The 26094-nt window shown below is 35.7% G+C and overlaps 1 protein-coding gene and 2 long non-coding RNA genes across 4 annotated transcripts in view; 1 reads left to right on the forward strand and 2 right to left on the reverse strand.

Annotated features, from left to right (window-relative positions):
• Positions 1-302: 302 nt before the first annotated feature.
• Positions 303-22591, forward strand: LOC138308829 (inositol-3-phosphate synthase 1-A-like). 2 transcript variants are annotated; one of them, XM_069249850.1, is made up of 8 exons: positions 303-423; positions 13043-13175; positions 15416-15577; positions 16785-16917; positions 17701-18104; positions 19236-19478; positions 20090-20502; positions 21015-22591. In XM_069249850.1, exons 2-8 carry the CDS (start codon positions 13062-13064, stop codon positions 21193-21195), a joined length of 1650 nt encoding a protein of 549 aa, XP_069105951.1. In that variant the 5' UTR covers positions 303-423; positions 13043-13061; the 3' UTR covers positions 21196-22591. The 2 variants fall into 2 exon arrangements, with proteins under 2 accessions (XP_069105951.1, XP_069105950.1); XM_069249849.1 differs by lacking the exon at positions 303-423 and adding an exon at positions 4330-6264.
• Positions 11565-15547, reverse strand: LOC138308830 (uncharacterized). The gene is made up of 3 exons (XR_011206153.1): positions 15408-15547; positions 13134-13206; positions 11565-12701 (listed from the first exon to the last, which is right to left on the reverse strand). It is a non-coding gene; the product is annotated as an uncharacterized lncRNA (long non-coding RNA).
• A 1053-nt stretch (positions 22592-23644) lies between the features above and the next one.
• The window catches only part of LOC138309090 (uncharacterized), a 30605-nt gene continuing 28155 nt past the window's right edge, over positions 23645-26094 (reverse strand). Inside the window, exon 3 of the long non-coding RNA XR_011206197.1 lies at positions 23645-25195. This is a non-coding gene — a long non-coding RNA (uncharacterized lncRNA). The remainder of the gene's footprint in view (positions 25196-26094) is intronic.

Below are 26094 nucleotides of genomic sequence, written 5' to 3' on the forward strand. Positions count from 1 at the left end.
GCATGTAAAAAAAATACAATGCTTAGAATTTTTCAGTATTCAAGACAATATGTATTTGTGGACCATGGGTTTTAAGTGATAGATACACTGTACATGGATATGAAGTCATTCGAGTATCTGTTCAGAAAATATGATACACCTCGGATATTACCTCGAAGCGCCAGATGGTGTTTGTTCCGAAAACATTTATTTGTTTGTTTGATTATAAATTAATTTCTCTTAAAAACCAGACTATTTATAAATTAATTAACTATATATAAACTTTAATTAAAGGGATGAAAGATATATGGTGTCATGTACCTAATAAGGAACATATTTGAGACCTGTAAAGTTAGAGTGTTACATAGAAAGGACGAAGGCTTGGCCGAGATACAACATACCGGTTGATACCCACTAACAGTGAGAAACACACACGCTAAAAAGGTACGTCCGTAGGTGGTATGATGGTGTGTTGTTTTGGGAGATTGTGGTATATTCATGTTGTGTCTTATTGTCTACCTAGTTGATAGTGATTTGTCACTAAAGATGGCTAAGAGGCCGAAAATTTGTGGAAGGTAAATGCATATATTTGATTTATATCTCTGCAAGTGTAAATGTATAACAATAAATAATCCTTTGTCACTAAAGCATGCCGCCAAAGACACCCATCACCCTTCATACACTCTATACACAGCATACATTGGAGGCTGTCCTTACATGACCCTGGTTGTTTATAGGACGTTAATTTGTTTGTTTGATTAACAGTCAGTCATGTAAGGACGGCCTCCCATGTGTGCGGTGTGTAACGTTTATGTAATGTGCGGTGCGTGTTTTCGGAGACTGCGGTATATACCTGTTATGTCTCTTGTATAGTTGAACTCTTTCCTTTTTTATGGTGCTCATTGAAGCATGCCGTCGATGACAACACACAACAAATCCCACACGGTCACATTATACTGAAAACATAAAAAAACGGTACGATATGTATGCGGTAAAATAAACCTGATTCGAAAATAATGTTTAAAGTAACTGACGAAAATGGTACACATGCAGTCAAATTGCATAAATGATGTCATCGGTTTCTTGACAATGTATATATATTTTTCTATAACCTATTAGAGAAATTTACAAAATGAAATTCATAATACTTGTAAGTAATAATTGTATATACATGTAAGTGAATGCATTCGGTTGATAACGTATACTAAAGGTGTATGAGTGTTTACTGCAGTTCTAGATGTTAATAGGACGTTAATTAATCAAACAAACAAACAAACATACAGTTCTAGATATGTTCCTGCAAGAGGTACATGATATAAATTATATATATGCATTTACACTGGTTTAAGTACATGTACCTATATGTACCACACAGTAGACATTGTACTTTCGTTTTAAATATGACGTATTGCAATTTCATTAACAACACACGTTAATATAAGATGTCGTTATAGTTTGGCTCTTAATCCTCTAAACAATAGAACAGATCACTGCCTATTATTTGATTTGGTCAGGGTATTCACACATTCACAACTGAACGCACACACCTACATATTTACGGAGCGCTATGCTTGGTTACCCCACCTGTAGACTGACTAACGGGGATGGGATATTCCATTTTAAAGGACCTCAAATCTATACGTAATTATGTATAAAAATAATTGAAAGTAATTTAAAATGAAGTTTAGAATGTTTAGTTGTTTGCATTATCTTTGCCGTTGTTATCAAAAATAATGACATTTTACTGTAATAACTCAATTAAAAAAAGGAAAAGTGAGAGGGTTAAACTCAAATAAAGAAATCAATAAAAACTTCGCGAATAAGCCATACAATATTTAACTACCACAAAAATACTCTCGAAAGTTAGACAATTCGAAAATTAGCCGGTACTTGAAAATAAGCCTGTAATCTCTTACTATTAAAGATAATAACAATAAAGATAACAAACCGCGTCTTATTTTCAAGTTTTTGTGGTATTAGGTTTAACTTCCTGTTGCAATGGTAACTATTTTTGTTTAATGTTTAGTTTTAAATATTAAAAAAAAATAAAGTTTTTTATTAATAAAGTATCAATGTGTATCTGAGCTCAGGTGATCGACACTGAATATTATACAATATTATATATTATATCAACTCGAGTAAGTGATATATTCCGAGGCCGAAGGCCTAGGGTTATATAATTTTCGAGGATTGATAACTCACCGTATCCACCTGAAAATAGGTCGATTACTGTTTTATCATATGACATTTACGGGATATTAACCTGGCTCTTCAAAAAGACTTTACTACAATAAAAAGGATGATATTTCCAAATGTTCTTTTTACAAAAGTAGATCATACATTACATGTAGTATATTGTAAATATCCAAATGCTTCTTGCTAATGTTTTAGACTGATAGAAGCAGAATAATTTATCGATGGATCAACTGCTCGTCTATCATTTTTGAAAGTTTTCCATAAATTGAAGTTGGCAGTTGATCACCGTTGATCGCAGTAAACTTACTGCCTTCCGCCATATAAGTTGCAGACTACAATAATGACGTCACAATAGATTATTCCGACGTCATTGGATTAGGAAACTCGCGGTACGCTATATTTGTGTACGACTCGACGTCAAAGTGATTATGACGTCACATCTAAAGGGTGTTTCCCTCTATCTATTTTTGACACAGGTTACTTGACTCGCGAGAGGTATCTGGACTGAATCCAGTAACCTCGCGTGCAAAGGTATCGGCTAATCAAAATACAGCAAAAACACTAGTCATATAATCATCAGTATATCATCAACACAACAACAAACTAGACTTTAAGATACACATTTCAATAAGAAATAGCGTCTTAATGTGCTTCTGGGATTTTGTTTGTTTGTTTGATTATTTCAACGTCCTATTAACAGGCATGGTGATGTAAGTACGGCCTCCCATGTATGCAGTGTGTAGCGTTTGTGAAGTGCGAGGTAGTGTATAGGGAGACTGCGGTATATTCGTGCTATATCACTGAAGCATGCCGCCGAAGACACCAAGCAACACAACCCATCAGGTATATTTATACTGACAACGGATGAACCAGTCGTCTCACACCCTGTTTGCTGAGCGCGTAGTAGGAGAAACTACCACTATTATAGACTATGGTGTGAGGCGGTGCCAAGGGAGGCTTAGCGAAACATGAAGTCAGTTAGAAAGAAGAGAAAAGATAAGATCCTAAATTAAGTCGCCTTTTACGATCATGCAATATTAGCAACAGGCACAATTCTAACGCCCTACCTTTGTTTGTTTGATTAATTAACGTCCTATTAACAGCTATGGTCATATAAGGACGGCCTCCCATGTATGCGGTGTGTTGCGTGTATGTTGTGCAAGGTGCGTGTTTTGGGAGACTGCGGTATATTCATGTTGTGTCTTCTCGCTGCAGGGTTGGTGTTTCTGGGATCAACTTTTAACTTTTGGAAGCAAAACAATTGCAAAGTACATGTAATGTGATTGAAACATTCTCATAAAAAACACCATCAATATGGCGCATTTGAGTTTGGAATACTAGATACAAGCGAGTCCCTCAATATACGCTATCTCTTGTTAAAAGTGCCATTTTACTTTTACTATTATTCTTCGATGGTATGCTTCAGTGATTTAGCACTATGAAAAGGGCAAGTGTTCTTCCAAACACGCACCACACACTTCATACACACAACACACACCGCATACATGAGAGGCCGTCATAACATGACCCTGGCTGTTAATTTCATCAAACAAACTATTCTTTATGTATCTAAATAATTTATTCCAGATGAAATTTACACTCCATTATACAAATGTAATACAATTACGGTAAGAACTTAGTGATTATTTTAATGATTTCTTCAACAAAAAATGTACAAAGCGTTTCCAAAAGCATTTATAATGATGACTTCTACAAATTGTGCTGAGCGCTAAGCATTCGCTACCACTACCACTTAAATAGAATTTGATGCGTCTCGGTCAGGAGACAGAACCCAGTGTCTACCTCGGTTAGGAAGAAGGCAAATGATAAATTCGAAATTAGGTCGTCATTTACAGCGTGCAATATGGATAGCAGGTAAAAATCTGAAATTTGCGGAGACACGTAGCGTCGATGTAATGTGTATGTTCCGTAAATAGTGAGTCGGCCTGAAATAGGTACAAATGACGTATGGCGGTTAAAAACTATTTTTGTTTACCAACTTTAAAAGTATTTGTAGATTTTGTTGCTATTTCTGGAATAAGTATTAATCGACATGTTAAATACATCTATACATTGATTAGATCAGTTTTGTTTATTAATTAAATGTCAATTTAATCGGTCGATAACGCATAAAGATAGGACAGAAATTCAATTAATGCACGCTGCTTTTGATTTACATTTTAATATTTTACATGTTTTAAACATAATATCTATAATTTTTCATAAACTATCAACCCAGAAATGAAATAGACTTTTCATCAATATGTTAATCAGATACATTTATTGAGTATAAAATTATATTTATTAATTCACTATTTATGTTATTTTTTATGCAATGAAAGAACACAAACTTGAGTAAACACTTAAAGGCATAGCTATAGGTTGAATTAATTTAGAGCGATAGGATATAAAGTGATATAATATTATATATGGCAATATACGATACTATGTATAATAGCATTGCCGTGAAAGCTACGGTGCCCTGCAGGTAGGGCGTAAGAATTGTACCTGCTGCCCCTATTGCATTATCGTAAGAGGCGACTAAATTTATTATCTTATCTTTTCTCTTCTTCCTTACTGACTTTATCTTTCCTAATGCCTCCCTTGGCACCGCCTCACTTTTGGCCTTGAGTTGAGCGTTCGCCCCTGTGAGGAAGGCTCTGGGTTCTGTCCCCTGGCCGAGACACACCAAAGTCTATAAAAGTGGTAGTTTCTGCTCCTGCTTCGACTGGTTCGCCCGTTGTCAATATAATGTGACCGGGTGGGGTGTGTTGCTTGGTGTCTTCGGCGGCCTGCGTCAGTGATATGGCTCTATAAAGAGGGCAACAGTTCCACTTTACAAGAAGACACAACATGAACATACCGCAGTCTCCCAAAACACGCACCTTGCACAACATACACGCAACACACCACATACACGGGAGGCCGTCCTTACATGACCATAGCTGTTAATAGGACGTAAATGAATCAAACAAACAAACAGAGTTAATTATATTTACTTTTTATATAATTATAGAACAAAGAAGTAATAATTGTATTCCGAATAACACTGGATCCTTAAAACGTATGTCTGTCGGATACGCCGATTAGTGGAAGTAGTAAAGATGGGTAAAGAAGTGATATTAAATAGGAACAAAATATACATTTTCATATTTTGCCTCCATATTACTGATATATATTATGAATATATTATGAATATGTAAATAGCTGATATGAACAAAATATACATTTTCACATTTTGCCTCCATATTGATAATATATGAACATGTGAATAGCTATGAACAAAATATATTTTTTCACATTTTGCCTCCATATTAATAATATATGAACTGATATGAACAGGACAATTTAAAACAAAAATATAATCAGGAAATACGACATTATGACATGTGACACTCCTGGGTACATACACAAATTGCAAAATTAAGTATATAAAGGTTCAAATTCCAGTTTTTATTATATTTCTATTTTATAGACATAGTCATATACTTTACTGAATTTATCGATCCGTAAACATGAGAATACTTGTTTATGACTGAATACTATACTACTGCATTGACAGAGTGTGTATAAATAAGTCTAAGCTCTCATGTCGGGCGGGCGATCCGATATATGTAACATGAATCGCGTTGGAAAGTCCCCTTCTGATTTACAAGCTAGATCAAATATTTGTTTCAATCGATAATATTAACACGAGCAAAACAAACCCGAGCTTTCTGATGTAACTAGGAGTTCCACGTGTCAGGTATGTTATGGCCTGATCCGGCTATGACCAATCAGCTGTTCTACACTACAGCTTAGCGCTGACGCATTGTTAACATACACGGGAAAACAAACAGGTTTCTCATCAGACAGCAAACAACATCATCTACATATTATCTATCCAAAATTGTAAATCAACACTAAGTTATTTAAAGCTCATCATATAAATTAGATGTGTTGAGTAATTTTATCGGTTGAACTATCAAATGAATACAAAATTCACCAGGCTGTTAAGTTGTGCCCGAAAGTCATAATTAAACATACCACGCAGGTCTAAATTTAGGACGCAGTCATTAGTGTTTAGCGGACCCTTGGACCCTACGGAAGGTAAGGTTGTCTTCATTTCATACTCATAATCAATATTTTATAATTTCATATCATATTGCATAGATTTAATCTGAAATTGAGATGAAGTTACACATTTGTTTTTGTTATTTCGTTGAAACATTTTGATTTATCACGACTCCTAACGTGACAACCACGTGTGACGAAAGGAAGCCGGGCTTCTGTACAGGGAATGTTATTAACGTGTCCTCTGTGTGTGTCAAAAATAAACAAACTGTACAGATTATGTATACTTCATTTATAAACCTATAAAAGATTAACGTCTAATTGACTTATCATTGCGTCATTTTGTTGTACATGTTAAAGAATAAATATATGATTACTAGCCATAATCAACCTTCACTGATACTTTTGTAGTCACTGAGGCGTACCCAAAAATGATAATTAAACTTAATCTCATCATCTCATAAAGCCCCTCATCTTGTAACTGATGTGGTTATCAGTATTTTTAGATAATTTCCTCTCTGCCTTCAATGTGTATAATGTCTGGATACACAATGATTTAGCTACTGCTGTATCGGAAAACATATCACCTTCTGAATGTCTTCTCCGCTACTGCATGGTCCCTCTATAAAGGTGTGGGAAACCAAATCAAGAACGACCGACCATCGATTATGTCTTGTCAAAATATTCCGATCAAACACGGCTTTATTACATACATGGGTGTTAGAAGTGGATGTTATTCTAGCTGTAGACGTGAAGTTTTTAACTTTATCAACATTATTTTATCAGAAAATGCATTTGAATCTAATGTTGGCAATTTCTCGGCTACAATCGAACCGACCTTTTGTAAACTACCTCCGTACATTATCACTTCTCGGGCGGTGAGATTTTACTTATGAGTACTAAATGTTTATACTGGAGTTAATGGGGAAGGTTATTATCATGGCTATAAACCCGATCATACGAGGCTGTAAAACAATTAAAACTGCTCCCGGATCCCTATACTAGCTATAAAATCCTAGAATTTATCGGGGTTTCGCTCATTATTTAGTGACTACGAGGTTGTAATATAGCTACTCGACTTATCAAACATGAAACGATGCTTTTCTACCAAAAATTATACATTTGCTCACCATGTGGTATGTCGAACAAACGTACCAAACTATTGTCTGAGTATGGTATCAGATCCACTGCACCCATGCGATTTAGGTTACAATCTCCAAGAAAGCTGGGTCCACGTTAGGAGACTGGGTGCACTAGTCTTGCGGATGCACACCACTTTTGGGGGTGTGTTGTGCGTCCGCGTGATATCAGTGTAGCTGAAGGTTTTCACAGTAGCTCCAATTTGAGCCAACCTGTTTGCAGTGGGTTGCATCTCGTTTCCGGGGGAAGAAGGTCCTGTTGGTTGAATAGGTTTTGCACTTTTTTCTTCCATTTTTTACTGCTACACACTATTTTGGCTTCAGACTTCGGTTAGACGAGAGGTAATATGGGCCCTGTATTATCAATCGGCTGTCATGCCGAGCCATTGGTTCCTAGATTTTCCAAGAAGGAGATGGCTTAGGGTCAATCATGAATTTAATTTGGATTGTCTTGATTCTGATCGATCTTGCGGGTGTACTTACACCGGACTAATATTTATTATTAATCTCTTGAGCGTGCTGTCGCAAGCTTGATTTGAAATATGTTCGTTAGAAATATTTTTCCGAGTATACTATCTGTGTATCCCTGGCACTTTGACACTGGGTATCCATGTCATCATGAGTGTCCCCTCTGAAAGATGGCTTCCAAAAACAAAAACAAAATGAACTACAATCAAAATCTCCCCAAAAGGAACCAACCACAAATCAACAAACAAAAACCTGTACAACAAACGCATTCCCACAGTTTCTGGTCATGTCCTCTACACAGAGTGGCAAGACCACTGCAGGTTTATCGCCTATTTTATTACGAAAGGGCATCAAAGGCATTGATGGCGATGTCAAATCTGTCAAGCCTTTGGAATCGGGTGATCTCCTAATAGAGGTTTTCCGCAAGCAACAAGCGGAGAACCTCCTTGGAACCAACAGTTTGGCCGGCCTCAGTGTATGTGTAAAACCACACTCTTCATTGATTTGCAGCAAGGGGGTAATCAGGTGCCCGGCCTTGCGTAATGACAATGAGGCCAACATACTGCCATACTTCCGAGAGGAGAGCATTCCGGTCACGTACGTGAAAAGAATCATGACCAGAAAGAGTCCGAACTTGGTCCCAACACACACCTTCATATTGACGTTCGCTACACCAACGTTACCACAGAGCGAGCGTAACGTTTGGTTACCAGCGTTATACTGTCACTGTCTACATACCAAATCCATTGAGGTGCCGTAACTGCCAGAGGTACGGCCATCATGAGAGCAATTGTAGACGGGACGGAAGATGGTATGTCGAAAAAGACGAATGTGACATTGTCAACCGACATTTGTCGGACCACAACCACCAAGGTAAAACTAGTGAGGCTCCCATCACTAAACAACAAACCCAGTAAGGGATCAGATGACCCTATCCTTGGCTGGAACATCTACGATGTTCTTTCGGACGACAGCAAGTTTGGTGACAGCACATTTATCGCCATCAAACAACCTACTGCAAGTAGTCCTGTCAGTCCGACAAACTATCCTCAGGGAGCATCATAGTGACAAACACTATCATACAATGGGACATTCGCGGATTTAAAGCGAACATATAAGAATTAAAATATCTTACACAAACAAAGAACCCATCCATATTCTGCCTTCAAGAAATAATGCTGAAAGACACCATCAATCTCAGACAATTTACACTAAACACAAAAATTCCAACAACAGGTGACCGCGCATCAAGTGGTGTGGCGGTGGCTGTGCATAAAAAACGTCCCTTTACAACACCAATGCCCCAACATATTTACAACCTGCCTCTGGCTCGCTGACCCACATTAATATATCGTTGTGCCATCCATCAATTGTTCTGGATTATGATTGGAGGGTCAACGATGATCTTTGTTGGAGCGGTCACTTTCCAATTATACTAAAAAAACATAGGGTCACCAAAACTTGTGCGCAGAGGAGCTCTTCAAAGATAAATTTTTGAACCTTGATGACCTCATTAAAATTTTCACAGAAGCGCTCACTTCTATCGCTACAAAAAACATACCAAAATCCGTGCCAAAACCTACAAAGTTTCTTCTCTCAAATGATTCCTTAATAAATAGATCTGGTAGAAATGCAGTTCAGAGGCGGTACTTGGCTTCGCCAACCTTCTCAAACTATAACAATTTCAAAATTTGGAGACCAAAAGCTCGAAGGTCTGTCAAATTCGACAAGAAAAGTACGTGGAAAGAGTACGTCTCAAAAATTAATTCCAATACATCTTCAAAGAAAGTTCGGGAAATGATTGGTAAAATCAGTGGGAAAAGAAAAACAACACCATCCCCCCACCTCTTTAACAAAAATAAAACATTTTCTTCAAAATCCGAAATAGCTGACGCCTTTGCCAAAAATTTTGCTAAAAATTCATCTGTCAAAAATCATTCAAAAAAATTTCAAAAATTTAAAAAAAGAAAAGGAAAAGAGATGTCTTAATTTTAAATCCTCCAATACTAAAAGTTACAATAGGCCTTTCGAGATACCAGAACTGCTCGAGTCCCTTGAGAACACCGCATTGAAAAGGCTCTCTTTCGGTTCTTCAGGCTTTGAAATCAAGAAACCCTAGAAACACATTCATCCAAAATCTTTTGATCCAAACATTTCGATTATCTTCTAAAACTCAAATTACTTATCTCTGGATTCCCAGTCTTGTGGGTATAAATAAAGGGAAATGAAAAGGCTGATAACTCGTGCCCCGAAACGTTATATTTAGCGTCACGGTACGTAAAACTCTTCATTCAAGGCTGATAAAGCAGCTAAGACTGCTCTTCGCCTAGCACAAACAAATTTGAAACTACCTTACACCGACATCAAACCTTACATTCAGTCAGCCATTAAACACCATTAGCAACAAAGGTGGTCTACCGAAACAAACAATAAACTGTTTAAAATACAACCTACACTTAAACCTAATCTGTTCAGTCGAAGAGACCTCAGAGAGGAAGTTGTTCTCTCTTAGCTCCGAATTGGACACACATGTTTTACACATTCCTATATATTGAGAGGGGAGGATCCTCCTACATGCCATGCATGTGATTCTCCTCTCACAATGGAGCATGTTTTATTGCATTGTATTGCTTTTAAACACATACGAGATAAGTATTATGATGTCACCGACATGTACACTTTGTTCCATGTCTTGAGACATAATCGTATTTTCAACTATCTCAAAGAGATCGGCATTTTTAGGTCGCCTGAGACGAAGTCTCAAGTGACCTATTCTAATCGCCTTTTGTCCGTCATCGTACGTCGTGCGTCGTCCGTCGTGCGTCGTCCGTCGTATGTCCGTTAACAATTTACATTTTCGACTTCTTCTCAAAAACCGCTGAAGCAAATTCAATGAAATTTTGCACAATCCTTCTAAGGCATAAGGCCAATCAAAATTGTGAATTATATGGTCCCCACCTCCCTTGGGGCTGTGGGAGGGGCCAAAAGGGTAAAATTGACTATAATTTCAAAAATTGTCTCATGTGATGGAATCATATACTCTTCACAAATAGAAAGGTCTAAAGGTCCTTTACAAAAATTGAATTATATGACCCTGGGGTCTCAGGTTTCCCCTTGGGGAGGGGGTTAGTTTACTATAGTTTATATAGGGAAAACACATTTTTGAGCATTATTTGGTCATTTGTAAAAGGATTTGAGTCAAATGTTGTCAGAATTATCCCTATGAAATGGCCATTGAATCATATTAACAAATTTTCCATGACTGACTCCCAGGGTATAGTTTATATAGAAAAACACATTTATGAATTCATCTGCTTATTTTTCATAGGAAATTAGTTACACTGGGTTAGAATTATTAGCCTGAGATAGCATTTTATCGTCATATCCATATTGGTCCTGGCCGACCCCCACGGGCCTTAGGGGCGGGGCCAAAAAGGGTCAAATAGGCTAAAACTTCAAAAATCTTCTTCTGAATTCACAGATTTGATTGAACCAAATACTCTTCATAGATTGGAAGGTTTAAAAGCCTTTTACAAAGATGGTGAATTTCATCTCCCTGGGATCTCAGATTTTCCCCTGGGGAGGGGGTCAAATTTACTATAGTCTATATACACATTCATGAACATTATTTGCTTAGTTTTAATAGGAAATGAGTCAAACTGGGTTAGAATTGTTAGCCTGAAATAGCATTTTAACACCATATCCATATTGGACCTGGCTGACCCACAGGGACCAGAGAGGCGGGGCCAAAATGGGTCAAAATGGCTAAAATTTCAAAAGTCTTCTTCTGAATTCACAGGTTTGATGAAACCAAATAATCTTCATAGATTAAAAAGATAGATCTATAAAATCACTGACACTGACTGACTTCTAGTTTGGTTTTGTTGTTTAATGTTAGCAAAGCAAATTGGAATTTTAAGCATAAGGTTTGGTAACATAATACACTAACTATCAAAATGAAAAACAAAAAATAATAATTCTAATACGAAAGTTTATTTTAATTCGTAAATAATTTTTATAGATTTGAACCAACTTTGCAATGCAGCACTCAGGTAACCGTCAAGGCCTCTCGGGCCTATTGTTAACAAAATTTGAACGTTTTCTCATCTTATCTTCTATTCATATCAACGCAACACTCATCGTTTCGTCAATATTGTACATGAGTTTTGTCATGTGTTTTAGCCAAAACTATTTTATCCTATGCAACTCCTTTTATTAAATCAAAATTTACAATTTTGTTTTAGTTTTTACTTTCCTTTTTCTTATCCTGATCTTTTAGATACAGTCCTTGTTTATATCCTAATACTAATGCCTGCCTTGTAGTTTAGCCCTAAATGACCTTAGTTGTCGATGAGCCGTAAAACTCAAACAAAATAAGTTACAGTTCCTCATCATAGCGGTAATTAATATTAACCAGATTTCCGTTATTGAATCCTTTCCAATACAATTGTCATTGGCAGCATTATCACAACATCATGCACACATATTGACTTTCGCCAGATCTGGAAGACCAATGGTAGTTTTCAACTTTCCCATTTTCAACCAATTTGTAAGGTCCATTTCATAGTCAAACAATTGTATGGAAAGGTTCTTTATAGATCTCGGATGTACATGTATGTTAACACCTCGCTACACAAACAAAAACTAGGACACACCACTGCTGCACGACAACGTAATGTTTTTTCATTAGTTAAGTATACATGTGTGTAATTGTTTATCGCGCTAGTCACGAAATCGAAATCAGACATGCCTTGTAAGGTCTTCACACAAAGGTACTGTTGCAGGAATACTGTAAACCCGCTCATAGCTTTAGTGGGAAATATAGTCGATTTTCAAAAATCGTTGTTGGCGGTTCTTGAACAGCAGCTTTAAATCCAAATGAAATTGTGAAAATGTAAAATGTTGTCTTCTGTAACCGAACAACTAATCAACGAAGAACGAATTGGTCGTGTGGTACTCTTGGACGCTGCTCTATTAGATTATTTTGCTGATTTATGCTTTTTCCTACGAAACCCTAGCAAACCGTCGTATGTGCATGTTTTGTACAACGATTGTTTTTGTTTTTAGATTTTTCTAATTATTAAAAAAACAACTATGGATTTTTATTGATAAAAATCATCATTTGTTATCATTAATATATCAATATTGTGATGGGATGTTGAAAACTGAACTCTTAATAATAATGAAATTAATATTTTATATTTCAGTAACGACACAACAAAGAAAATGACGTCACTCACAATAGAAAGCCCTAATGTACGATACACAAAAGACTTCATAGAGTCAAATTATACTTACCAGACAAGTACTGTCGAAAAGAATGGGGACTCCTCAATTAAGGTGAGTACCTTGCATTGTTTGCTTTTGTTTACTATTAAATGGATTAAGAACACATTTTATTGCGAGTGGAAGACAGAAAAACGCCGCTATCTCTTTGTAAATATTATTAAAGATACCATCTAATATGGGGTGTTTGTCAAACAAGAGTGTTAAATACGCTTTCCATATACTATTATTATAATTAGTTAATCGTTTAAAGTCAAATTTGTAAACCTTCTTAATTGTGACCTTCTTGTTACCTGCAATGCTGTTAACAAGAGAAGACTACGTGGAAATATTTGTTTTGTTTACATGAATAAAAAAATATTAAAGATGCTCCATCGCTGACAAACGGTGATTTTTCATTATCAAAAATAGGAGCAGACGTATTGGTATTTTTTCAGTTACAATAGTTACTTACTTAACACTTTTACCACCTTTAGAAAGTTTGAGCTTCTAATTTTACTTGAAGATTAAAATATGAAAATTAATTAATTGCATCCCGAAAGAAATCCTTGGCACTATATCCTATGTGAAAATAAGTATTGATTGCGCATGCACAAAAAGCAAAATAAATTATTTTTTATTATTTTTTTGTGTTAATTACACACACACACACACACACACACACATATATATATATATATATATATATATATATATATAAACACGATTAAACACCAATTATTGTTCACATGATGAGCATCGTTTATGCTCTGTCGGCGGTGGAGCATCTATAAGAACACATTTTGGGACCAGAAAACCGTCACTTTCTCTTAGTAAAGGACTAGATATGATAATGGCTCTTTTTGGCCCCTAAATCTACCAAATTTTAAATTAAGTATTTAGAAATTAAGTTGCCGCGTTTGAAATATTGAATACACCCCTGATAAAAACTTAATGATGTTTTTTGTTGACAGAAAGTATGTTTTTGCTATATAACCATGGTAACTTTGCATAAATTATGCAAATTTGATAATTTTGTCAATTTTGGCACATATTTTGATAGTTTTTCTTTTAAAGCAATAGAGCGCATTCTAGAACAAACTTTATATTTTAAGAGAATTAGCAGACTCGAAAAATACATCATTTTGAGAAATATAAAGTTTGTTCTAGAATGCGCTCTATGTTAACTAGATGAAAAACTGCATAAAAAAAGCCAATTTTGATGAAATTTTCACATTTTGCATAATTTATGCATAATAAAATGGTTGCCATGGCAACTAGAACTGCTATATTACCTTATAGCACTATCAAATATGTCCGGTATGTAGTTAATATTTGAAATGCAAGAATAGCATCTTAAAATAACAGACTTTGAAAAATAGCGGATTTGGGGGCAATAGATGACCCTTACCATATCTAGTCCTTTGTTTGTTTGAGTTTTACGGCCAAACCACAAGTCATGCATTAGTTTTAAAGATCCAAGTAAAAGATGTATAATGATTGGGTCTAAAAGATCAGGTTCAACATAGGCAAGCAAGAACTAAATCACAGATTGTAAACTTGGTCTAATAAAGAGACTGTTTTGGAATATTTATTAACTTTCCAGTATATCATTCTGTAATTCGTAACTTGCACCAACAGACGAACGGGTTTAAGGATATTTACAGCCCCGTTATAAATCATCGATATCACTCAGATATAAATGTAGACTCTATTTATATTTATATTTGTTTGATTACGCCTAAGGTCTAGTCAGTTTTTTTACATTTGTATTTGTATTGAACATGTTAAATTGACCATAACAATGTTTACACTGTTGTTCACAAATGTAGATATTCTTATGTTATGTTTTTAAAGATGTTATTGAATTATGATATATCGCCTTATTTAGTTAAGAGCAATTATGCTTTATTTGTTTGATTTCCTTGGACATGCACAATCTATGGATATTTTAAAATTTTAAAATGTATCGTCCTAGCCTTCAAATATTTGATTATGACCAACATAGTGATAAAAACAATGTGAAACCATTTACTATAAACATCATGGCTTCTGCGACCAATCACCTTAACCGACCTTCTGCTTCCTTACGTCTCTATTCACACCTTGTATATAATTGCTGGGACGAAATAGCGTTTACAATTGATGTATAGTGTAGCAAGGTGTAGAAAAGCATTTGATCTAAAGTACACTGATATAAAGGTCATCCGAAAATGACCCCTTATGTCAGATCATCTATGAGTGGTTGTAAGGATAAGGATCTGTATTTTAATCAGATTGTGTTTGAATAACTATATGTATTATTACCATCAAAGGTAACCCCTGTGGATGTGAAGATGACCTTTAGGACTGACCGGCGGACTCCTCGCCTCGGTGTCATGCTGGTTGGCTGGGGTGGGAACAATGGATCAACTGTCACTGCGGCTGTTCTCGCTAATAAACACCAATTAACGTGGCACACAAAGGAAGGCGTAAAGGTAAATTACTATGGCTATATCAGCAAATAAAGGGATATTTGTTAAATTTAAAATATAACTCATTAAACGTGGCACCCACAGGAAAACACCACTTACAAATATTTAGAAATGTACGTTACTATGGCTATATCAACAAACAAAGGTGTTATGACCCAGAATAACAGAAATGAGAAACCAGCAGCTAAATTAAAAACACAATTTAATTATACATACAATATTATACAGAGATGGTTTACAATATCTAAAGTAATTGGTGGTGGTACAAGAGTAATACGATGATTTAAGGTGTTACTTATCTGTATGCGAATGTCCTGGTATAATCCTTGATCCTTCCAGGTTTCAAATTAACAATAATCACAAATCCACGAGGAAAATGAATGTCCACAGATGATTTGTAAAGTTCCAGGCAATATGAATAAATCTACACAAAGTGTTGTGATAATCCACAGATAAAGTCACAATAGCTCTCCCAATAGAATATAATATGGCACTGTACAAATTCTTGATATGTCTCATTACAGGTCTCATTACAGTTCTGATTAGCCTTGGACAGCTGGAGTATATATAGCTAAACCCTAATTCAAGAATATTGGAGAACCTTCTACTTCTAGAAATATCTAACTAAAAACAGTAAACAAATAAACACACAGTTCTTTCTGGAAATAGATCAATCTAGATCCCTACTTATAATATACATGATATTATTCTAGAAAGTTCTTTAAGATATATTTATGAGCTATAGGAGTTGTCTCCCTTATCTAACAACTACATGTATTTAGTGTCATACATAACAAAGGGAGATTAGTGAAAATTTGAAATAAAACTCTCATTAAACATGGCACTCAAAGAAGAAAATTTCGTACAAATATGTAGTGAAACTGGGTTTACTTGACAGCAAAATAAATGTACGCTGAAATATGAACATAAAACTAAGGCGAACTGTTTATTTCTCAATATTCACGTTGGTTTTAATTTTACTAAATTCGCCGATTCCACCAAATTCTTGAAATTTCATACGTCGTGGATTCAAGTAATTGATTTATATAGCACACGCTGTCAAATAAATTGCACTATCAAACGATACAGATAAATTCGCTACAATAAACCAATACGTTTCAAACGGTAAAGCGCAAATATTTACACCCGCGAAATTTAACGAGTATACAATATTAAAATTTCATTGACATTAAAACTTTTTTTAATGTAGAAAGCCAACTACTTCGGCTCGCTCACACAAGCATCGACACTGAACGTAGGATCCGGTCCAGACGAAGAAGATGTATACATCCCATTCTGTGATATTCTACCCATGGTCAAACCCAATGAGATCGTCTTCGATGGTAAGGAAACTAATAAATGCTTGAGACTTTCAACCCAACCCAAACCAAATCATATAACTAAACATGATACTTAAATTGAATACTGATGTCTATTCTGTCTCTTGAACAATATGTGCTGTAAAACAGCATCAAGTATTCTTTACTTCTTTAGAGGGACATTAAAGGAATATTGGTGGTTAGTTTTAGCAGGATAGTAGAAAATGCAGTGCCCAAATTGTAGCTTAATATTAACTTTGAGCGCTAAACACTAGACGGATATTTTACAAATTGAGCTACCTGATTTCTGATGATCGGGTTATTAAAATTTCGCTATACTCCTCGTCCCTTCTTTTGCAAAAGTCTTTACACTTAACTTGGTTTAACATTCACTATACAGGCGGGTCATCTTAGGAACGCCTATCCTGTATGGTGTATACGTTGTGTGTGGGATGCTGTAGTATGTGCATGTTGCTTCAGTGTTACTCTATCCAATAATCACTGCCGAATAAAGACACCGAAAAGCACACCCCACCAGATCACATACTAACAACGGTCAAATAATTCGTTCAGCTCTCATATTCTGGTCATTATCTTGACATTTTTCATACTAAGGAATAGGACTGACTTTATCACAAGAAAATATTTCAAAATTTAATTTGAATTGAAGCAACTTTTACTGATCCAAGTTAATGCTGTGATATTCCAAATTGTTTAAACTAAGAAGAAACGCTTTTCTAGCTGTGATAACGTATTACCTGTTCATTTAGTGTACATTTAGTGTTCATTTCATACACGATTTTACAGGATGGGATATATCATCAATGAATCTCGCAGACGCAATGGAACGTGCCCAAGTTCTCGACTGGAGTCTGCAACAAAAGCTACGAACCCATATGGAGAACTTAAAACCTCGACCTTCCATTTACATACCGGATTTCATAGCAGCAAATCAAAAAGACAGGGCAGATAATGTGATGACTGGAACTAAAGAGGAAATGATCGAGAAGATCCGAGCCGATATCAAGGATTTTAAATCAAAGAAAGAGTTAGATGACGTCATTGTTTTATGGACGGCCAATACCGAGCGATTCTCTGCCGTAGAGGTAGGGCTAAACGATACAGTAGAAGTGCTGCTTCGATCGGTCAAGAAAAATGCTGCTGAAATATCACCGTCTACGCTTTTTGGTATTGCATCTGTACTCGAAGGTGTAAGTTTTATTTCTTTACACATAATTAACATCAAATCTCAGAGCTCGGTCGTTCACACTTATTTTATCGTTTATAAGAGGATCTGAGAAAATCCCATTAGGGGCCATGTCCAGGTGACCTTAGGAATTGGCCAACAAACTGCTGCCTGCAAATTCTTGACAGCGAATATCAAAGGAAGAAATGGCTTGAAACTGTCAGAATTATTTTCGTCTACGTAGTCATATCGCCCAAAGAGCACAACGAAGCTAATTGTATATGTGTATTAGGTCGAAATGGCGTTGTCAAATGATGTAGCAATGTGTAGAAAATAGTTATAAGGATCTGTTTTCAATCATTATCAGATTGAAAAACTGGGCCCTTGTGTCGAATAACACTTTGTTATGTACCCCGGTGTCGATTGGGAGACCTTTGCACTCTTCATATAAGTCTTTCGGACGGAAAAGTAACATTTCTTTTACTGCAAAGAAGCTTGCCAAGGGGAATGGATCCTTTATTTCGTTATGTTATCAAAGATATATCACTGTAATAAGCACATAAGTTCCACTATCACAATGAGACTTAAACAAAAATATCGCAACTTCCCCAAACATACAGCAATTCACACATGCGACACAGTGCATACGGGGAGGGCGTCCATAAATGACCTTTGTCGTAAATAGGACGTCAAACCTGATCAACAATCCATAACAGGGTTCAATTACATTAATTTACTTTAAACATATATATGTCTGGTGACATTTAAGTTTGGTGGAAGCCGAACATGTCTGCACAGTAAAATTGTATTCATTATAATGTTGTTCGACAAACAGATAAAACCATTGGAACACTAGTATTTAAGGGACCGCGGTAGCCAAGTGGCTAGATTCCCCCGACATATTACCACAAGACATCTAACTCTGGGTACTGCACGCTGGGTCGGTGTTTTTTCTCCGTGTACTCCGGTTTTCCTCCACCACATAAACCTGATACGTCATTCAATGAAGATGACTGTTAATAGGACGTTCAACTATCCAAGCCAAACAATCATATTTAGCGCAAAGTATCAAAAGCGAAACATGCTATAATAACATCAATATCACAGTATAAATTTCAGTATCACGTCATGATGGGTTTTTTTTTATTCCAAACAGTGCAGCTACATTAACGGATCGCCACAGAATACGTTTGTCCCTGGTCTGATAGAACTGGCCCAATCCCGAGGAGTCCTGATCGCTGGAGACGACTTTAAGTCGGGTCAAACCAAACTCAAGTCTGTGTTAGTTGATTTTCTAGTCAGTGCTGGCATCAAGCCCGTGTCCATAGTTAGTTACAATCACCTAGGGAACAATGACGGCATGAACCTATCAGCGCCACAACAATTCAGGTCTAAAGAGGTAAGCTTATTATAATGTATTACATTGTTATGAGGATATTTGCGAACATTCATATATATGTATTGTACAATTATTCCCGAAACATTTGAATTTGCGTCCGATTCCCCACGCTTAAATTTGTATCCCGAAAATAAGAGTAGTTTACGGCATATCAGGTTTCTATTGTCCTCTTTCACTATAGCATCCTTATTATCTTTTTTACTTGACTCTGTGGCAAATTTGACGCTGTTTTTCGGTTCCTTGACGGACCTATTTACGAGTCTTCAGTAAATGTATAATTTGAATTCCTCGTTGAAAAATCTAGAATTTTCGCCTACAGAAACTAAATGACTCCGCGCAAGTGTCTTTATATGATTCTGACATAGTATGTTATATTTCTAAAATGTATAGTTCTTGAATATAACGCCATTTTGTTTCAAATGTGCTATAAATAAAGGTACGCGGTGATGAAAGTCATACGAAAAAACCGACTGAACGTTGTATTCGCCTCTTCACGTGGTAACAGTCCGCTTATTAATATCCGTATATAAGTATGCTTGGGTTATTTCACTTTTCCTGTCAACACATAATACGAGTTATACTTTATATGAAGATTTTGACATGTTTTGCAGATAACAAAAACCAATGTAGTAGATGACATGGTGGAGTCGAATCCCATCCTCTACCCTACTGGGAGGAAACCTGACCACTGTGTCGTCATCAAATACGTGCCATATGTCGGTGACAGTAAACGTGCCATGGACGAATATACGTCCGAACTAATGATGGGCGGACTGAACACAATCTCTATCCACAACACGTGTGAGGACTCCTTATTAGCAAGCCCTATCATCCTCGATCTTGTCATCCTAGCGGACATGTGCAAGAGAATCTCATTCAAGTCGGAGAGTCAGACATCATATCAAGGCTTTCATAGTGTGTTATCTGTTCTGAGTTATTTGTGTAAAGCGCCTCTTGTTCCTCCAGGTACACCTGTGGTGAACGCACTCTTCAAACAGAGAGCGTGTATAGAAAATATATTCAGGTAAGCGATGTGAACGTCAACTTTCTGAAATTTCCAACCGTATCGCTGGCTATATTTGTGGGTAAATAATTTCTATATTTTGACTTAAAATGTGAAAATATTATGTATCTTTGTGAAAAGGAAAACATATAACATATTTTTTAAACTCGCCAATTATGTCGCGATGTAAAATATTTGCAATATCAATACTACTCTAAATAATATCACCATGGAATATACTAATTATACAGTGGCCTTCTCTATTGGTATGATACAGACTTAAATTCAGCTAATATCCAGAGTTCGACTCTAACCAGATTTAATTTTGGCTTTTAATAAAGAGATATAGAGATTTTAGTCTTTCCGATTACCAGGCTCCTGGATAATAGAAATAATCTTAGATTTAGCCAATCAGTTATGGTGTAACTTTCTGTAACCCCATTTTTAATTGACTGAATATTTTAATTTAAAACCGTTTTGTGATATTGTGATATACAAAGCAAAAACTAATGCATCTTTATTTTCTCTGACAGGGCATGTGTGGGACTTCCGCCACAGAACTACATGGCACTGGAACACAAGATCAACATACCAAATCTACTATCGAATGCCCCATGTCAGGGTTCTACAAAGTCTTCTTTTAATCTCAAAACGCGTAAATCATCAAATGGTATCAGTGTGAGCAATACAGCCAATGGTGTGAATGGACATTGATGGCGTGATTTATTACAGTTTAGTTATATAAGTTTTAGTAATTAAAACAATCAGTTTCTGTGTATTTTACCCGTGCTGAGTAAAAGTGTACTGTGTCTCATTATGACACATTGGTCTATAAAATAAATAGTAGACAAAAGGAAAAAAAATATAAAGCAAACTTAAATAAATGATATATATTACCTTCAAATGCAAGGAAATCAGTTCAGATAACCAAAAATAGTAAGTGACATTGAAAGGGGTACATATGTTGACCTTCTGTTTATTTGAAATCTAACAACTATAATCCACATATTTTCAAATTTAGTAAAAGTTAGGCATCATCTGACGCAGAAATAAAGATAACTGATTTTATATCATATATACATTGACAATCGCATACATAAAGGTTATGAATGAAATATTTGCGAAATAAACGAAGTTTAAGCAGCAAATTCAATATGGACGTGTCTAATAAAATGATACTTTTAATCAAAGCAAATCATAGTAATGGGTAGTCTAGTAGCATGGAAAAAATAATAGTATAATGCATTTGAACGTAAAATATGTGATCATTTCATATCCATTATAATCGGGAGTATGTATTAAGTATGTGTTGAAGCAATACCATGTTAAATATCTTAGTATGAGATTGTTATATTTTTTATTTCAAAAAGTAGCCATTTTTTTTTTTTTTTGCAAACTGTACAATCATTCTATGGGTTAGATATGTTGGAAACTCATTTTAATTATAAAATTATTTATTTATTTATACAGATAACAATAATACCATACTCTTTATTAAGAAAACAAGTTTATATTTTATTTAAACACAATTTTTGAAAATCTCTTGAACTTGCACATTTATTTGTCTTTTCATTGTTTTGTAATGCTAAGATTTTTAATGAGATTTTAGATACATTATTTTCACTTTCATTGAAATTAAATTCCAATTTCAATATATTTTTATCGTTTACTTATGTAACAAGAGGGATACACAGGCAAAAGTGCCACGCATGAAATACATGTGAAAAACGCATGATTCTCATGCGAAAATTGCATGCGTATTTGAGCTGTAAAGAGCACACCTGTATCTCATGCGTAAAATTCATATGAGAATCATGCGTTTTTCGCATGATTCTCATGCGTAGAATTCCACATGCGTAAATCATGTGTAGCCATATATGAGAATCATGCGAGAAACGTTATATTTGGAAAGTAAAAAAAAAAAAAAATCATACGGCCGGACTTACTTTTACACAAAAGCAATATTTGGTATCAATTTCATGTCTTGGTTCATTAAAATCTGTTCTCAAAGATATGTTTTGATCCTAATTTTCGTGTGGGGTTTTAATGTAACCGCTTTTTTTTTTTTTTTTTTTTTTTTTTTTTTTAGATATTTTTCAAATATGACGCACCTATACACTAACAAATAACTTAGGCCTATATTTGTTTTATAGAGCCGGTTTCATATTTACACAAAAGCAATATTTGGTATCACTTACTTTTACACAAAAGCAATATTTGGTATCAATTTCATGTCTTGGTTCATTAAAATCTGTTCTCAAAGATATGTTTTGATCCTAATTTTTCGTGTGGAGTTTTAATGTAACCGCTTTTTTTTTTTTTTTTTTTTTTTTAATATTTTTCAAATATGACGCACCTATACACTAACAAATAAAACTTAGGCCTATATTTGTTTTATAGAGCCGGTTTCATATTTACACAAAAGCAATATTTGGTATCACTTTCATGACAACAAGTTCTCGTTTCTTTAAAAATCTATTCTCAAAAGTGTTTAAATTTTGTTCCTATTTTCGTGTGGAGTTTTGATGTAATCATTTTGGACTTTTTTGGAAGATATTTTCCGAACATGACGCGGGTATGTACTTAATATATATATCTGGATTTTTTTAGTTGCCTCGCACGAATCAAGAGCACATACCGCCCATACAATATAGTCTCTAACACTCAATCCAATCAGTTAGCGAGAAAACAGATTTTATAGAATATACCGAAAAATGACATGAGATATTGCAAAAGAGTGAAAATATCAAAATTTAGGAAAAGTTTAAAATTTAACAAAAATCGGATGAAAATTCAATTATGATTCTGACATGTAAAATATTTCATGTGATATTCATATGTATCATACGCATGTTTTTCACATGTAAATAGAAATCATGCGATTCTCATGTGTGAAATAAATGACATGTAAATCGCATGACAATCATATGAGAATGACATGAAATTTTCATGCGAAAATCATGCGTGTCAAAAAATCATATGATTTACGCATGAGATTCATGTGAAAATCACATGAAAATTGCCACGCATGATTTACATGCGTGGCACTTTTGCCTGTGTAGGGGGGTCAACGCTATCTCGAACTCCCCGTATCGCTCCTGCCCAAGGTCAACCCAGGTTTAATGGGTGTACTGTTTTGCTGAAGCAGAACAAGACTTAGAAACTCAATTAATGTAATTTATTACATGTAACATTAACATTTACAACGTTTAAGAACAAGACAACATTATATAGCCAGCAGAGAAGGATACAACACCTACCTTACAAACCTAACTATAACCATTCCCCATAGAATTTACCTGTATAATAATGGCATCCCAGGAACGTAATCCAACGTTCTGCCTCGTTCTCACCTTTACACTCACACTTTTACACCCAACATCAGACTTCAGACCAATCACAAAGACGAATACCTAACAAGACAACATTGCACGAGAAAATACAGACAGAACACGTGTATCACAGGTGACAGTCAAGGACAGATGACACGGAACATTGCACAGGGACACACTGACAAATAAACACATTCGTGCACACTTACAGCTATAATACGCCATCCGAGCCACTTCCAATCACAATTAAATACAAGTAAACATGCGCTACACTCCTCCCTTCATTGAAAAAACGAAGATCAAGTTTAAACAAATAACATTATAAAATATCATTGTATAAAAATATAAAAAAAAATTAAAATAAAAATAAAAATAAAATAAAACCAATGTATAGTCTTCTCATAACATCTGGCTATTATTATATGAATCCTAACAATATTTATATAAATTCAATAATACTAGAAAAATAGATTCAATATGTTTATCTGTATCAAAAATATATAACAAGGTCTATACAAGATAACAAATCTATTAAACACTTCCTGAGCAAAAACAGCAAAAAAATAAATGCTTAACATCCACATACGCTATACTACACTCTAAACAAAATAATAATGTAACATAATATTATACAGTTCAATCTCTCCAAATCTTTTAGGTCCCGCGAAATTCCATAATATTCAACTCTTTCAACACACGCGAACCGATACATGTATATGTCCCTTATCACACGCGCAATATCTTCATTCTCGCGAACGCGACCCCGAATACACGATGAGGTCCAGGTAGTCTTCGTCGGCTGTATGTATCCTCCTTTCCTGACTTGTGGCTCCCCATCCTCGAGTCCTGGTAGTAGCGCACTGCTCCCCTGTTACCACGTCCCTCCGGAAGCGCACTTTCTCGTCCAGGTACTGATGGACGGAACTGGTAATAATCTCCATCTGGCCAACCGCTGCATACAAACCCCTAGTTTCCCTCTCCTTACTCCTAGAGCTGCTACTCTCTCCGGTAGTGGCCTGAGGGGGATTGCGACCCCTCCAGTAGGAACAAACCATTTATTAAGTTCGCATCTGCCCTCAGTGTCACTGACAAATTTTATTTGCGTCCATCCATGATATCTTGTGTCGTTTCAGGCAACGGCGGGTAAGTTGTTTACAGTATTGTCTAAACGAACACTGAGTACATTGTATGTCAGTGTATCGATCAACCCAATGTATCATCATCTTTTTATAGGTTTGAAGATGTGGTCGTCACACTCCTCTACAGGACAGCGCATTCCTCCCTCCTTCCACCAGACCCTCATGTCATCATCCAGGCTGCTTTGTTCAAAAATATCCAGAGTTAACTGAAGAATATCCATTCTAATATCATGTACTTTCAGCCTGTAAATATATAATTATAAATATACAGATTACTATTTGAAAAAAACCTACTCTGGTGAAAATATTTGTTTTCGGTTTGACTACCCGTCCTGTCCTTGTTCTAACTAGAGTATCTAAATTATGTGAACTAACCGGAAATTCGTCATCACAATAACTTCCCCCTTCATTATCTACGTAGCTGTCAGGCTCTGTAGCCGGTTCTATACCAGACTTTGTCCAGGTATCGGGGACTTCCCTGCCAGTATATGGTTTTGCGAAGTCTATATGTTATAGTAACTGGGTGGTGTCTAGGGTTTTTTGAGCTTTATAAGTGACTTCTGACAATTTCCTCGTAACTTTGTAGGGCCCAGTCCATCCCATACCTAGTTTGCTATTGAGCTCGGGAGGGTACCAACTCCAAATCAAGCCCCCTTCCTCATACTGTTTAGCTCTTAACTCCCGATCAAAATAATTTTTCTGTCTGGCAGCAGCAATACATAAATTTTGACTAGCAACTACAAAAGCCTTTCTCACAGCTTTCTGATACCAGTCCACATACATGCTGGGACAGTAGACTTCCGCTTCAGTAGTTGGTATTCCAACCATTATATCTATAGGAAGATTTATCTTCCTTCCCATCATTAGGAGGTTTGGACTACACCCAGTGCTAAAGTGTGGAGTTGACCTATATGCAGCAAGGACATAGGGGAATTGGTCATCCCAGTCATTATAGTGTTCATAGACATAATATAACAACATTCTCTCTACAAAGCTAGTGACGGTCATTTAGGTCAGATTTCGCATGCCTCAGTTTGCATGTTTGTAGGACAATGCTTACCGTGCTGTCAATAACATGTGTTTATAAGATAAAATAACTAAATTTTGAAGCGTGGATCTGGCTCACTGTTAATCTATATAAA

This window comes from Argopecten irradians, chromosome 15 (assembly GCF_041381155.1).
Source record: "Argopecten irradians isolate NY chromosome 15, Ai_NY, whole genome shotgun sequence".
Taxonomy (NCBI): domain Eukaryota; kingdom Metazoa; phylum Mollusca; class Bivalvia; order Pectinida; family Pectinidae; genus Argopecten; species Argopecten irradians.